This window comes from Crocodylus porosus, unplaced genomic scaffold, assembly GCF_001723895.1.
Source record: "Crocodylus porosus isolate Cpor-Errol unplaced genomic scaffold, CroPor_comp1, whole genome shotgun sequence".
NCBI lineage: Eukaryota > Metazoa > Chordata > Crocodylia > Crocodylidae > Crocodylus > Crocodylus porosus.
The window spans coordinates 29,519,657-29,533,502 of record NW_017728949.1 but is presented as its reverse complement, the minus strand read 5'-3'; the positions used below and the strand labels follow the sequence as shown (position 1 = coordinate 29,533,502).

The 13,846-nt window shown below is 41.7% G+C and overlaps 1 protein-coding gene across 1 annotated transcript in view; it reads right to left on the bottom strand.

Annotated features, from left to right (window-relative positions):
* SLC40A1 (solute carrier family 40 member 1) overlaps nt 1-12,586 on the bottom strand; it is a 19,263-nt gene extending 6,677 nt beyond the window's left edge. Inside the window, exons 1-5 of the mRNA XM_019554301.1 lie at nt 12,298-12,586; nt 11,438-11,505; nt 5,545-5,704; nt 4,594-4,709; nt 3,740-3,866 (exon numbers count right to left, since the gene is read on the bottom strand). Of these exons, the coding sequence (XP_019409846.1) occupies nt 3,740-3,866; nt 4,594-4,709; nt 5,545-5,704; nt 11,438-11,505; nt 12,298-12,340 (514 nt within the window). The 5' untranslated portion in view covers nt 12,341-12,586. The remainder of the gene's footprint in view (nt 1-3,739; nt 3,867-4,593; nt 4,710-5,544; nt 5,705-11,437; nt 11,506-12,297) is intronic.
* Between the last annotated feature and the right edge of the window lie 1,260 nt (nt 12,587-13,846).

The following is a 13,846-nucleotide window of genomic DNA, read 5'->3' as shown; positions in this document are numbered from 1 at the left end:
TCCTGCTTATGCAGGGGGTCGGACTCGATGATCCATTGAGGTCCCTTCCGACCCTAGCATCTATGAATCTATGAAGAGAATAAAATTACACATAAACCAGTATAAGAGATCAGAAACCAGTTCAAATCTGTAACACAACAGAAGTTTAGTGCACATCAACCACTTTCAAAATGGCTGAAACCAGTTTAAAGTAAACCTGGATGAATGGAATATCAGACTTAACTGATTTAGGTTAAAAATCGGTTTATTAAATCTATCCAAGATCCCCTCTAGGCTCAAGTTAACTCACAGTCCACCAGCATCCCAGGATGCTTTGCAGCTTCCCAGAAACCCTCACTCCACCTTGCAGGGTAAGCGGACTAGCCTTGGCCCAAACTGTCTGGTCCAGTGAAGCAGGAAGGTGTGCATCCCCCAGCTTCTGGCCTGGAACACTGCAAATATATGGCTGCATTTCCAGAATCAGAATGTCTGTTCCCTTGCTTATTGGTTCAATGTGAACATCTGTTTGTTCACTTGATTCAATCTTTGCAGGTTAGTCTAAGCTGCATAATTGAACCAATAATCTTTGGGCTTTCTGACTTCTGTACTTAGCTTTCATGTCTAGAGCCAAGTATAAAATATTTCACAGATAATCAAGGCATGAAAGAAAGGAAATGCATTATGAAAATCTGCACACCTTATTTGTTGAGAAGTTTTTTTGACATCTTAAAATGGATGAGGCTTAATTTCATGGAGTTGCTTAAAAAGGCAGGGCAGGGGGGCACTGTAGACACTAACTCAGTAAAAAATATGTACATTATGAAAATAGGCAGCTTACTTCATCAGAAGCTACTTCATCATAGCAGATTAACACAGCTAACCACTTCTCTCTACTCAAATTGCTTGCGAGTAGCATATTTTTTCCCCCTACTCCCAAGGTTACCCAGGAGAAACCACACAGAAAGAAAAGATGGATAGAAAGAACCATCAGACATTTGTGAGGAACAAGAAACCAGAGTAAATTTTATTGATCATTCTGCTAACTTATTTTTTTCTTTGAGAAACCTATATCCATTCATATGCCTTTTGAAGACAACAGTGGTCACAAATCCCTTGACCATTCTAACATTTTATATTAAGCATAATACAGAAGACAATGTTGTTCAGACCTTTTTTTCCAAAAATGTCCCTATTTTGTTTAGGCTATAGAGGTTTTAAGAACAACAGATGCATACAGTCTTTTCTGGGAAATTTGAGATGTTAGCCATGATGGTTTCAAAAAAAACCCAACCAACCACATAAACACACACAAAAAACAAAAAACAACCCCTCAACTGCATTAGAGACCTGTTTTATAATTTCAAAGTACAAAAATATAATGGTAGTATGATGTTATGTCAGTCTGAATTTAAGAGAGACAGGCATATCTACACGTTCATTAATGTGCTTTAGGTAATGGACATTGAATGGAGGTACTAGATTTAGAGGTACTAGAAAAGGCACATTCACCTATTTTAATGCATTTAAATGCTTTGAAATCAAAAACAAACAAAAACAGGAGTTATAGATGCGCTCTGGGAGGCAGGGGTGGCACCTTAATTAGCGCAGCTCTGAGAGCCTCACTACTTAAAAGTACATCACATGTATCAGCATCCCCACGCTGAAAAATGGCAGCAGGGCGCTTTGAACTAGAGCTCGAACAAATTTTAGTTCAAAGCCCCCTGCTGCCATTTTTAAGTGCAGGGACACCAATACAAGTGACACTGGAATCTGCTGAAGTGGGGTAATTACCATACTCCAGCAGACACTATTAATTGAGTCTGCTCCAACACACTATAATTACAGCCCATCCTAGCAGCCTCCCTGTATGTGTATAAGAGCCAATTGGGGGGGCGGGTGTAACACTTTAGTGCACATTAAAACAGGCTAGCGCATGTTAAAGCATGTGTAGATGTGCCCACAGAAAGGTATAATGTAGGCAAGATAGCTTTCTTCAAAAACTTGTTGCTCCCTCAGTATCAGGTGACATGCAAAAGAAGTGTGATTTGCTAAATTAAATAGTCATAATAAATATTAAACAAGAAGCATTAAAGTTTTAAAACTTCTGCAAAGGATAGAAAATTCTTTCCATCAATGTTAAGTGTATGAACTCATAAAATTAAACTCTAATACTGCTCTAACAAAAGGAAATGCAAAGAAAACACTACAAAGACAAGATAAAAAAAAACAAAAACTAGAAGTAGTTTGTATTTTGGGAAGTGAAATGCCAGAGTTGTGTACTTTTTTTTTTTTTTTTTAAATTACTAGAGTAATTTCTTTGATGTTTGGCAAATATGGCATTCCCTTAAATCAATAACACTTTTGACAGTAAATGCACGGACTAAAGAATAAGGAAAACAAAAGAGCATTAGGCAAAATGTAGGCACCTTAATTCAAAAACTACCACCTTGAAAACTTCTGCTCAGCTGCTATCCAACTCCATAGATGTCTTGGTTTGACTTTAAGAGTTCATGCAAATGCATATAACCCTATGGGCCTGTGGCTCAGAACTGCCCCACTATTGATAGGGCATGAGTGGGCATAAGCATGAGGTGAGAGCAAAGCAATCCAGGAACTAGCCATCCCTTTCCCCAAGTCTGCCTACTGGGCTGTTGTCAGTCTCAGAGCCTGCTGAACACATCCTAGCAGGCTCAGGCAGCATCTCTTCTGCATGAACAGCCTGGTCTTGAAGCCATTCCACTAAGCAGAAAGAGTTCCAGAATCAATGCTCCAGGGAGAGTGAGCAATACTCCAAAGCCTTTTCCCCATGAGTGTCCTAACCAATAGGCAGTCCTCAACAGTCATAGCAGGGCAGATCTGTGCCAAATTAGCACTGGCTTCTCCCACACCAATTGTGGAAATAGCTGCTTCTGCACCCTCCTTCTACCCTTGCAACAAGCGCAGCACCCATGGCTGCTGACCCCATCACCCCTTTCAGTTACACTACTGGTCTGATCCCAGAACCATTCATTTATTTTACATAATAATACAGTTGTTAAAATAGAAGCTCACTACTTCCAGTTCTGTTTTAAAAGAAGAGACTAAGCCTTCCTGAGTTATGAGAGAGAAATTGGTGCTTAGCTTTAGGACAGGGTTTGAGGGCTGTAGTTGTCAAGTGGATGGCAGTGCCACCTTGAAACTTTAAGGAAAGCACCGGAGTCTCAGGAAGGTAGGACTGCAGACATCTTTTTATTCAGCTTTTTCTTATTGGCTAGCCTTAAATCTTATTCTAATTCTCTCCATGCACTATCCAGGCCATGCAGCTAGCACAAGGTTCTGTATTCTACTCTGGGATTAGGAGCCTAGAAAAGTTAGGCATTTCAGTGCCTCAGTTCTTTATTGGATCTAGCCCTGAAAGATACAAGGTCACATGGGAATATCACAGATCATTAGATGGAAAAAACTACATACTTTGTTAAAAAAACAAAACAAAAACAGGTGTTCCCTGACAATGTAACAAGTTGGATTAAAAAAAAAAAAAAAAAATGATGACAGTTTTATGGCTAGTCAGCTACAAGGTAATCAGAATTTTACAACAGTCACTTCTAATCTTTTTTAAACAGAGTCAGGAATAGAGAAGGGAAAGAACTGCCCTTTTAAACTGTTGTTCCCTTGCAACTCCTGGAACACAGAAAAATGTGCTGAGTGCAAAGTAAAATTGTAACTGCACAATCAATATCACATAGTAAAACATTTCAAGATAATGAAAAGCATGTTTCACCTGCCAATCTGCTTCTGTCTTCACCTGCAACTACAACAATCCAGTCTCTTTGAATTGTAATTGCTGTGGCAGTACTGGCCAAATTGGCAATGTTTGCTATTGTGATGACCAGGATGTAGCAGAGAGTCTAGGGAAATGGAAATAAAGCATGAATAAAATGATGGACCAAAGACATCACCACCATTTTTTCTTACGACCCAAATTAGAGCATTTTACATTGTAAATGTTTTGCATGCGTATTATTATTCAGATAGGACAATAATAATTCTTGTTTAAATGATGGGTTTTGGTTTTATAAATCACTCGTCTTCAACAAACAAGAAATGGAGTTAAATCTACCTGATCTGGCACTACTGGCAAGGCATCCTTTGACTCCACTGATATCCATGGGTGCAAGGGAAGGAAATGAGGGGGGGAACAAAACAAAAACAAACACAAACAACACACATTCTGTCAATAGAGCTACCAGTTCTAGTTCCTGAAGTCAGGATGTGGTTCTGCAAGTGAAATCCATAGCACCACTGGAATCTGTGGAGTTTTACCATTGAGTTTAAGGGTGCTAAAATTTCACCAATTTTAAGACCACAAAATATCTCTTCTTACATCTTAAACAAGGAAGCCATAGTCCCTTATGATCATTGTTAGAGTCATTCACTGCTATGGTCACTAGACCTGTATTAAGCTATTAATTGTTATGATACCAACAATAGTTTTATTTGCCTTTTTAATTCTATAAAGGATACATGAAAATAGTTTGAGATGGGGGGAATGTAAACGTTCCTCACTTCTTTCCTCCCTCAAACCAAACACTTCCTTATCACAGACATAAGAAATATTAACATTTGAGCACTTACAAGAAGCCATCCATGGTATAAGGTCAAAAGCTGAGCCTTAAACAGGAAGACAAGCATCAAGATGATACCACATAAGATGACAGATGCATTCTGTACAACCAAGGATGTCTGGGCCACTATTTCAGGTAAAAAAAAATAAAATAAAATAAAGTCCTAGTTTTTTAGTACAAATGATGTACAGCTACCTACTACGCAAATATGAGTGTTCTCACACATTTTCTTTTAAAGAGTTTATTTACAAAGTAGAATATTTTCATGTGCAGAGATTTAGTGTTATGTAGTGCTTTGACTCAACTGTAGTCTTGTACTCTATACCTAAAGTCAAATCCAGCTTTTTCGTGATTTCCTTAACCTAATGATGTAATGCAACTTAAATAGGTATTTCTTCCATTCATCTACACTTCAAAACAAATCCCAGCTATTTAAATACTGACACTGTTTTTAAAAAGCAGGCAGTAGAAAAAACACTTAGTAATCATTTTTAACGGAAACAAGCATTATTGTGTAAGCCGTGTATTTAGAACTATTTTTAAACTAGTAGCTAGATTACTTAAGAATGAAAATGCACTATTAGAAAATTAAAAGGTAACTAAGAACACACATTAGCATTTAAAGTTAGCAGAGCAAATAAGCAGCTGCAAGATGCGCAGATGTGGCTGACAAAAGGAAGAGCCAGTAACAATGAAGTTAGGTTATTAGATTCCAGGGAACCGAATCTGTTGTTCTTAGGCAAAATTTACAGGTTTCATTGTTGTCTCTCTCCATCTAGTTACAGTAGGAGTTTGGCCTCAGTAAGGAACAGATAAAAGATAAAACAGAATGTGAGCAAGCCTGATCTCATATTTAATATAAGGAGTCTTTATGGCATGCTACATGCCAACTCCTATTTTGCCTAACTTCCCCTTTTGACAGATGTTGGTCATCTGTAAACTAGATACTGAGGTTGCTGACCTTTAAGCCTTGAGTTCTTGTCCACCCAGTCTCCAATAATGGCTCCCAAAAGAAGGACTGATCCTGCCACAACCAGTCCATAGACTGCAGTCAAAAGCAAGCTGTTTCCATAAAGTTCAACCAGAAAGACAGACACTGCAAAATGCCACATCCGATCTCCCTTTAATAGAGAGGGGAAATAAATAAATAAATAGATCATTATTTACATTTTGATATCACGTTAATACATTTTCATGTCTCATCAGGATAACCACACAAATACTCACATACTAATAAAAACCCAATCATGTCACCATTCTGTGCACAAACCTTGCTTGTGTCTAGATTAGTGCCCAATTAGGCTAAAGACAGACATTACAAATAAACCAATTTAAGTGATCAGAAACTAGTTTAAACCTGTAACAGAACAGACATTCAGTGCACATAAACTAGTTTGAAAATGGCTGAAACTAGTTTGAGATAAGCCTAGTTGAATGTAGTATCAGACTTAACCTGATTCGGGTTAAACTGTTTATGCAATGTCTGTCCCAGACCTCTTCCTAGTTTAACTTAAACCAGAGTCCTCTGCATCCCAGATGCTTTGCAGCCCTGGGCAGGGCTCTCTGCTCCAGGGAGCTATGCTGGCTCCTCCCCTCCACTCTCTGGCTGGAGCTGCAGAGACAGCCGGATCTGCCTAGCTTCTTCCTGCCTCATGCCCCCAACCCCACCTCCCCTCTGCCACAGCATGGACCATAGCCAGCATGTGGTATGCCAGCTTATGCTGAGAGGTGTCTAGGTAAGGTGGACAGGACAGTGTCTGCTTAGGGCCTTTTGGAGCTAAAAGAGCTCGAATTAATGAGAAAGGCTTTTGTCTTCTTGATGGGTTGATAAACACTAGCACCTCCAACTTCTAGCCTGAGCCACTACAGGCATATGCTTGCTTTTCTTCAGTCCAGAGGGGATGTCTGTACAATTACAAACTGGTTCAGCCTAGCCAGGTTAGACTAACCTGCAAAGACTGAATCAATTCAGGCTCAAGCTTTTTGAATGTCTGTCCCTAGCCTTAGTGTCTCATCCTGATGCATCATAGAATGTAATTTTTTCTATGGTCATATTATGGGTCAAGTTCTGTACATGACTCCAGAACTGTTAACTTGTGTATGAATTCTCCCGCTACAGAACACTCCAACTATTGCCTATAGTGGTTTTAACCTCACCAGACCCAGTGCTTTTAAAATTATACAAAAAAACTTTGTTCCACCTTTGAAGCTTTTGTCTCACATGAATGAAGCAGACTGTTTGTTATGAACTCCAGCTGTGCAAGTTCAGAGAGACAATATCAACTTTGAACAACATTTCCGTCTAAAAAAAAAAAAACATTTCAACTCCAAGTAATGTCTAGAAACCATTATTAACCGGAACAGAACAGTGTTTCTGTTGCACTGTAATTTCATTCTTGTTTTTTCCTTCCCATTTCAGAGAATACAATATTCTCACTCCTGACTTTCATGCATTATGCTTCCATCCTTACTTTCTTAAAACTCACTGATTCTCTGAAGCAAAAAACCTTAGCAGAAAGGTAGTTAGTAGTGTTAATCTGAAGTCAAGCAGAAGGCAGGGTAGATATGCACTGTAAGGACTAACCAGTATCTATTTTTATATTACATATAAAAATAATGAGAAAGGGAGAGAAAGCATGAAAACATATACACTTTTGAACTCATGTTCATGAAAACTTATGCTCTACGAATCTTATTTAGTCTATAAAAGGTGCATATCTATCCTGTCCTCTGCAAAAAGAAACTGTAGTCCTTTCAAATCTTTTGAATCTTTGATACACTACTTGGTCTTGCCTTTGACTTGACTAGAACCTGGATTTCACCCTCATTTTCTGAATGTATTGTTGTAGTGTCAACCTGTGCCTAATCCATGCTTCTTGAACATACAAATAATTGCAAAGTTTGAATGTGCAACAAATACAAAACTGCCTTCCCTATAATCAAATCCTAAATTACAGGGTGTTGCCAACTCTGCTTTTTACATCACCTCATCCACATGAAGCTCAATACAAAATAAGAAAGAAGCATTATTGCATGCCTCAGAGTCCATGCAAGAGGTTTACTTCTCTCACAGCCTTGTTACAAGGCCAAGTGCAAGAACCTAATAATATTTCATTTAAGCACTAAACGTTAGAGATCAAAATGTTTTCTTCAAGGAATCTTTCAGCACATTTTCTAAATGACTAAGTAAAAAATACTCTTAAAGCATTGCACACTGGAGACTGGAGCCACCAGCCTTCCAGGCCCCTCTAGCTGGCCCCAAACTCATGGGAGAAAGAAGAGGCAAGCTGGGTTGGAAAGTAGGGCTCTTCTGGTGAGTGTCTGCCTACCCATCTTTAATCACAGCATGCTAACAGTTGGCAGAGATGCTGCCAGTGTTGGAGAGAGGTTGGTGGGGGCAGAGGGTCAGGGAGCTGGGGTGGAGAGTTGGCTAGCATCAGGAATGACTGCAGAAGATGCTTGTTAGCGGGATACCAGGGTAGGTACGGGATGATGAACATGGAGAGGATACTGCTTACCTCCTCACATAGGCACCAGGCACCACACCACCCTTAAAACCATTTGAAATGTTTTCTTCCTTTGAGTATCCTCTTAAAGAAGCAGTGCTATGCAGTATAGCTAATAAAACTATGGTAAGGACTTGAAATGCATAATATTTCAAGATGCACTAAGAATGCACCAAGATCTACTGGAACTAACAGCAAAAGCTTGTCATAAGTTAGGCAAGCCAGTAAAGGGAAAAAAAGCGTAAGTAGTCACACTGTATTTGGGTCCATAATAATAGCTGGTGAAAGCATATAGAAGTACACTGAAGTAACAGTAGCATACATGTACACTCCTTACACTCACTGTAGAATCTGGCCTTTGGCTTTTACTAAGCACGTACACTGAGGAGTTTCCCATTCTGCAAACACTCATAAATGTAAACTCATTTATGCCATTCCCTGTGAGAGCTGTCAGAATCAGAACCCAATGAGGCTGAAATAAAATTAAATGTTTTCTATGTCAAAATGAAGTTCTCCTCCAACTCCTGACCCTACTTGATGACTAACTTAACAACCGAGTTTACTTTCGTAAAACTTAAATCAAAGTTTCCTCTATAACAGTCACAGAAGAATAAGTTTATGTATTCTCCCGATTTTAAGGATCAGTGAAATCCCATGAGATTCAAACTACTCCCTGGTCAAATTTCACTTATAAATGAGTCATCATCTAACCATAGAACCTGGATAGTCTATTTACTTGTTTATTAAAATAAGAAACTGACGCAAAAGAAAAAAAAAAAAAAAAAAAAAATCACTAAAAGGGATCTATGCTGCAAAGCTTTGCTTGTTTGGATGTAGCTAGATAAAAAAGAAAGAAAAATTACAAAATTTCATTAAAAAAGGAAAGTAGTCAGCACTGATAGCCATTATACTTAAGATAAAAGAAATCTGAGCCCTACAGAAGTTAAAGGCAACGTCCTATTGACTTTAGTCTACACAGTATTTCACTCAGTTTCCACAGGGCACCACCTTGCCATCAGCAAGTAACCCAAATATACACAAAGTACAAACTTCTCTTGTTGGTTCTTTACATCTGTATTATGCTGTATGAACCTCTGTTAGCTTCATTAATGCAATAATGTAAATCTCATACACACTGCAATATTGATCAGAAGTGAGCTGATGATGGATGTCTTGCATTCAAAAGTTTATCTAACCTTATCCCAACCATGCAGTTCATCCAATACCCCAAAAAATCCTTGCCTCTCAAGTAATTCCTGGACCGTCATAGCTCAAACCTAACTCTAATACTACTATTAATTAAAGACAAAAAACTGATGCAGGATCAGCAGTTAGACTTCATCATGGCCAAGTAACTTCACCAAGAGTACTTGGGTCAGAATAATTTGCATGTACCTAGCTAATCTGGAAGAATCTGAGGCTATTTGTTTTTAAAACTGATTTTTTTTTTTTAATTGCCAAGCAGAGATTATCTGTTAGTGGCAGAAAACATAGCTGAATTATAAATAAGCAGTTACAGAACAATTATGCTTTAAGCTACACTAGGACTCAAGAAGTTTTAATAGTAAAATGTACCCTTACAAGATAGACAGCTCACTTTAAGAGGCTTTATCCTGTTCTTCTTGAGATCCATCATTAGGGAACTGAAACCTCTTTCTTCATGAAAAGTTATACTACTTAAATCTAAGCATTCTTTAAGTAGCTTTTATTTTTTCTATTACTCACATATTACCATATGCCTACCACCAAACCAAATGTGGTTTGATCTCTGAAATTTAACAATCCCAGGCCTCATTGTTACTTAGCATTCAGAATTCCCATGTGGTCTTCCACCTACAGGTACAACCAAGGTATGTGTGAAGTGTTCAGCCACAAACCAAGACCACAGAAACCAAACGGGAGGAAAGCGTTCATTCATTCAGCCCCATTAACTGCTGAACTGGCAAGAGGCAATAAGGGGTATCAAAGGCAACAGTTCAACAAAATGTTTCAGCATGTGATTAATAATAAAATCAAGCACAAGCTGAAGTGCTTTGCTGAATTTGTCTACACCTCTAAATATTAAAGGAGAATGAGCAGCTAGTGTTTTCATGTTCCAGTCCCGTCACCCTCTCTCATGCTGAGAGATCTTACCTTGCTCTGTAGGGAGTACCACTGTTGATTTCAGTGGGACAAATCACAGAGGAAGGCACCACACAACTGAAGGACAGAATCTCGGTCTGAATGGACATGCCTTTTTGGTTTTGGGGACAGAACAGTCCTTGTTTCTATGAAAAAAAGATTTTGGGGCAAGATAATACCCACTGCTAAAATGTATTTTACCTATTTAAACAAAAGTTTGATATTTCTCCAAACTTCCTTCCATTAGACATTGCACTGTGACCCTTCTGTTTAGTCAGTGACACACTGCAAAGAACTAGGTGTGCAATGTTATAGTCATAACAGCAGCCAAGCTCAGTTTTGTACAACGCACACATCAAGGCAGTCCCTCATTTAGAAGCTTATATAGCAGAAGACCAAGGCAACAAAGGAGTTCTAGAGGAAGAAGTTACTTTAAAGAGTTTAACAGCCTTATTAATCCAATACTAAAATCAGTTATTTACAAGGTAACAGATTACCACACTTCAAAAAAAGTAACATTTCTCTCTATTCTTAAACTATGGCCTATTTTTTCCATATATCTTTATAAAAATTGAGGATAGCCATGTCTAAAACTACTTCCCAGCATAACAGATGCTTTTGCAGTTTTAGGACTTTTTTTTTTTTTTTTTTAAAAAGAGACCAAATATACAATGTTTCAACAACCAAGTATTTTATTAAAAAACGGGGAAATGGTAGTACCAAAAAGCAGAGGTTTGTTAGTGAATGCCAATAACTGCAAGAGCTACTATTGATCTATTGCCCCATTACTGAATACCAAGTATACTATACCTTCTCACCAAATCCTTCAAATTATTAAATCCAGGTCACTGCATTACAAAACATATTTTGTTTGGGCAAGGCTCACATACTGTTCCTAATCTTTAGGAAATTGTAATATTACCTTAGTCTGTAACAAGCCTTACTGGTTTCAGTAAGGTTGCTCAGAGAGTAAGGTATTACTCAATGTATAAGGAAACAGAGTTGGACACTCCTGAATATTACACTTCTATTAGAATACTGCCAAGCACAGTGTAGCACATCTTTTGGATAGCATGGAGGTTACCGAGAACACTCCCCCAGCACTCTGCTGTTTCTGCTGACAAATCAGAACCACCTTTTTCCTTGTTAAAATATAAACAGCATGAAGAAGGATCAAAATGCAAATTAATACTATTTCACTACATGGTGCAACTTTTTAAAACTTACCCAAGTGGACAGTGCATGCCCAAGATAAAGAAGAAACTTTGCAGATGTAAAATAAGTGACCAAGGAGCCTAAGTTGGGAAGAAAAAAGAAAAAGGAGACATGCTGAAGAGGAACAGAGTAATTTTGCAACTTTTTAGCACACATGAGTTTTATGCCATTTTAAAGTCAGCTCCCTAGTGATCAAAAAGGTGGTCTGTGGCTCACCAGTGGTCCACAGCTGGTCCATACCTCCTGCCTCTCTTTACAACTAAGAGTTTGATGCTACGGGTGCATGATGGACTACACAAAGTTAAGGGCTGTCAGCGGTCTAATCATCCAATGAGTCTACGACCTGACAAACAACGTCCTGCATTCTTTTGCAAGCTTGTCTACCTTCATGCCAGCTATGCAGCTGGTCCAATGAAAGATCGTCCCAAGCAATCGTGGGATCACAGAGCCATGTATTGACACAAACAGATTTGCCTGCATGTGCTGCTCAGATGGACACCGTACTTCTTCTGTCGAGTCCCTCCCTGTGGTTCACTGAACTGCCCTTTAGGAGCTCTGCCAGAGGGGACAAACAGGAGGGAACAAAGACTATCAGAGCAATCTTACCTGCCTCTGCACCAAGTCCTCTGGCTGGACTAGTCCCAGAGAAAGATGCCGCTCCACAGGAGCAAAGGTGGCACGTAGCTGTGCACCACCTTTACTGCCTGGAGAGCCCACGACACCCCCTGCATCCCTCCCCACAAACCAGCCAGGGGCTAGCGGCTACCACCAGGACCTGCACAGGGTGTAGCTCGCCACCAGCCTGAGGGTCGCACCGCAGTCCCCGCAGCCTTGGCTGGTCTTTGCCCCGCTACCTGCCCCGTGGTACTGACCGCAGCATCCCCGGCCGCTCGCCTGCTCCGCGGCCCGGCTCATGTCCGTCCGCGCGCAGCCCCCCGCCAAGTCCCGCGCCGCTGGGGTCCCCGCAAGCACCGGCAGAGCCTAGGAGCCCGAAGCAGCGGGCACACGGCAGCCTATGGTGGGTCTTTCCCAACTTAGCTAGCACTGTAGCTGAAGTGGGAAAGCGATAGCCTTATGGGCAGGGCCGGCGAGGCGCTGCGAAGGCGAACGAGGGCCCCAGCTAGGCCCCGGCTCCCGCTGGCCGCTCCGACACCCGGCTGCGCTCGCGAGCCCCGGGCTCGCAGCCTTTGTAGCGGGCGGGGCGGGGAGGGGAGGCGGCCCCCTCCTATCAGCGCCCGGCTCATCTGCATGGCCCCGCCCGCCGGGGCAGGTCGCCGAGGTGAGCGGGAGCGCCCGGGGCAGCCCCCGCGCCTGCTGCCGCCGCCTCTGCCGCCGGCCCCTGCCCTGCCCTGCGCCCCAGGGGGCAACACACCGGGGCGGCTCGTGGTGCTGGTGTCCGCCTGGCCGTGTACTTCTACTACTAGGCTCCTCCGTGGAGATCACTGAATCTTCCTGTGCCTCGGAAGCCGGCTCTCTGAAAGAAGGCGGACCCCAGTGCAGAAAGCCAACATCGCCTCAAATGTCCGAGGAAATGAGTGCTCCAAGGTCGTGAGATCAGGTTTGAAACCAAGCCCACGGTTTATCAAGTAGGAAACGCCATGTATCTGGGTCCATGAAGGCAGTTTTCGGGGATAACGGCTCTTCCTGTTGGCTTAGTACTCGCCAAGGTGTTGGGGCTTTAAGCCCGCTTGATGTAAATGGAAGGCTTCTCCCTAGCTCGCTCCTGTGGGCATATGGCTGAGGGCAGGGGAAACTTGGGGGCAGGCGAACCTCTGGGCTTGGGCCTGCACGTAGGAGGCTTGCCAAAAGACTTGGAAATATCTGAAGGCCCTGGTGGGGGTGGAAGATGATTGCCAGCTGTAGGGCCACATATGGTTCTGGACTGACTCATGGATTTGGACTTGATTTGGCTTGGAACACGAAAAATGTCTTTAAAAAAAAGTAGTTATGATGCCCACCTTCCTCAATAGAGTAGGGATGTGGAAAACATACAGGAGTCACCTCAATTCATTGGCAACGTGTAGGGGGTGCATGTGGGTGCATGTGCACTCCCTGCAAAAAGCACCACTAACGCTGCCAGTGGCACCTGTAGGTGGTTACCACTTGCCACCCCCACCACCACTGAGAGCGCTGGCAGCGTCTGTGGGTGGTCACCACCCCCTGCCGCTGGCACCACTGTGGGCCCCTTGCAGGAGCTCTCCGCTCAACACCGACACACTAGCACTGCCGCCACCGCCTGCAGGCAGTCGCCATGCCCCCCAAGCTTCCAGGGCCATGCAGCATTCATGCCTCAAGTCACTAGAGAAGTACCATCGAGGCTGCCTATGAAAGACCCTTTGAATCCAGTGGGAAGACAAACACACCAGCATTAGTGTCCTCTTGCAAGCAAACACCACAAGCATCAAGGCAACGATCATCCAG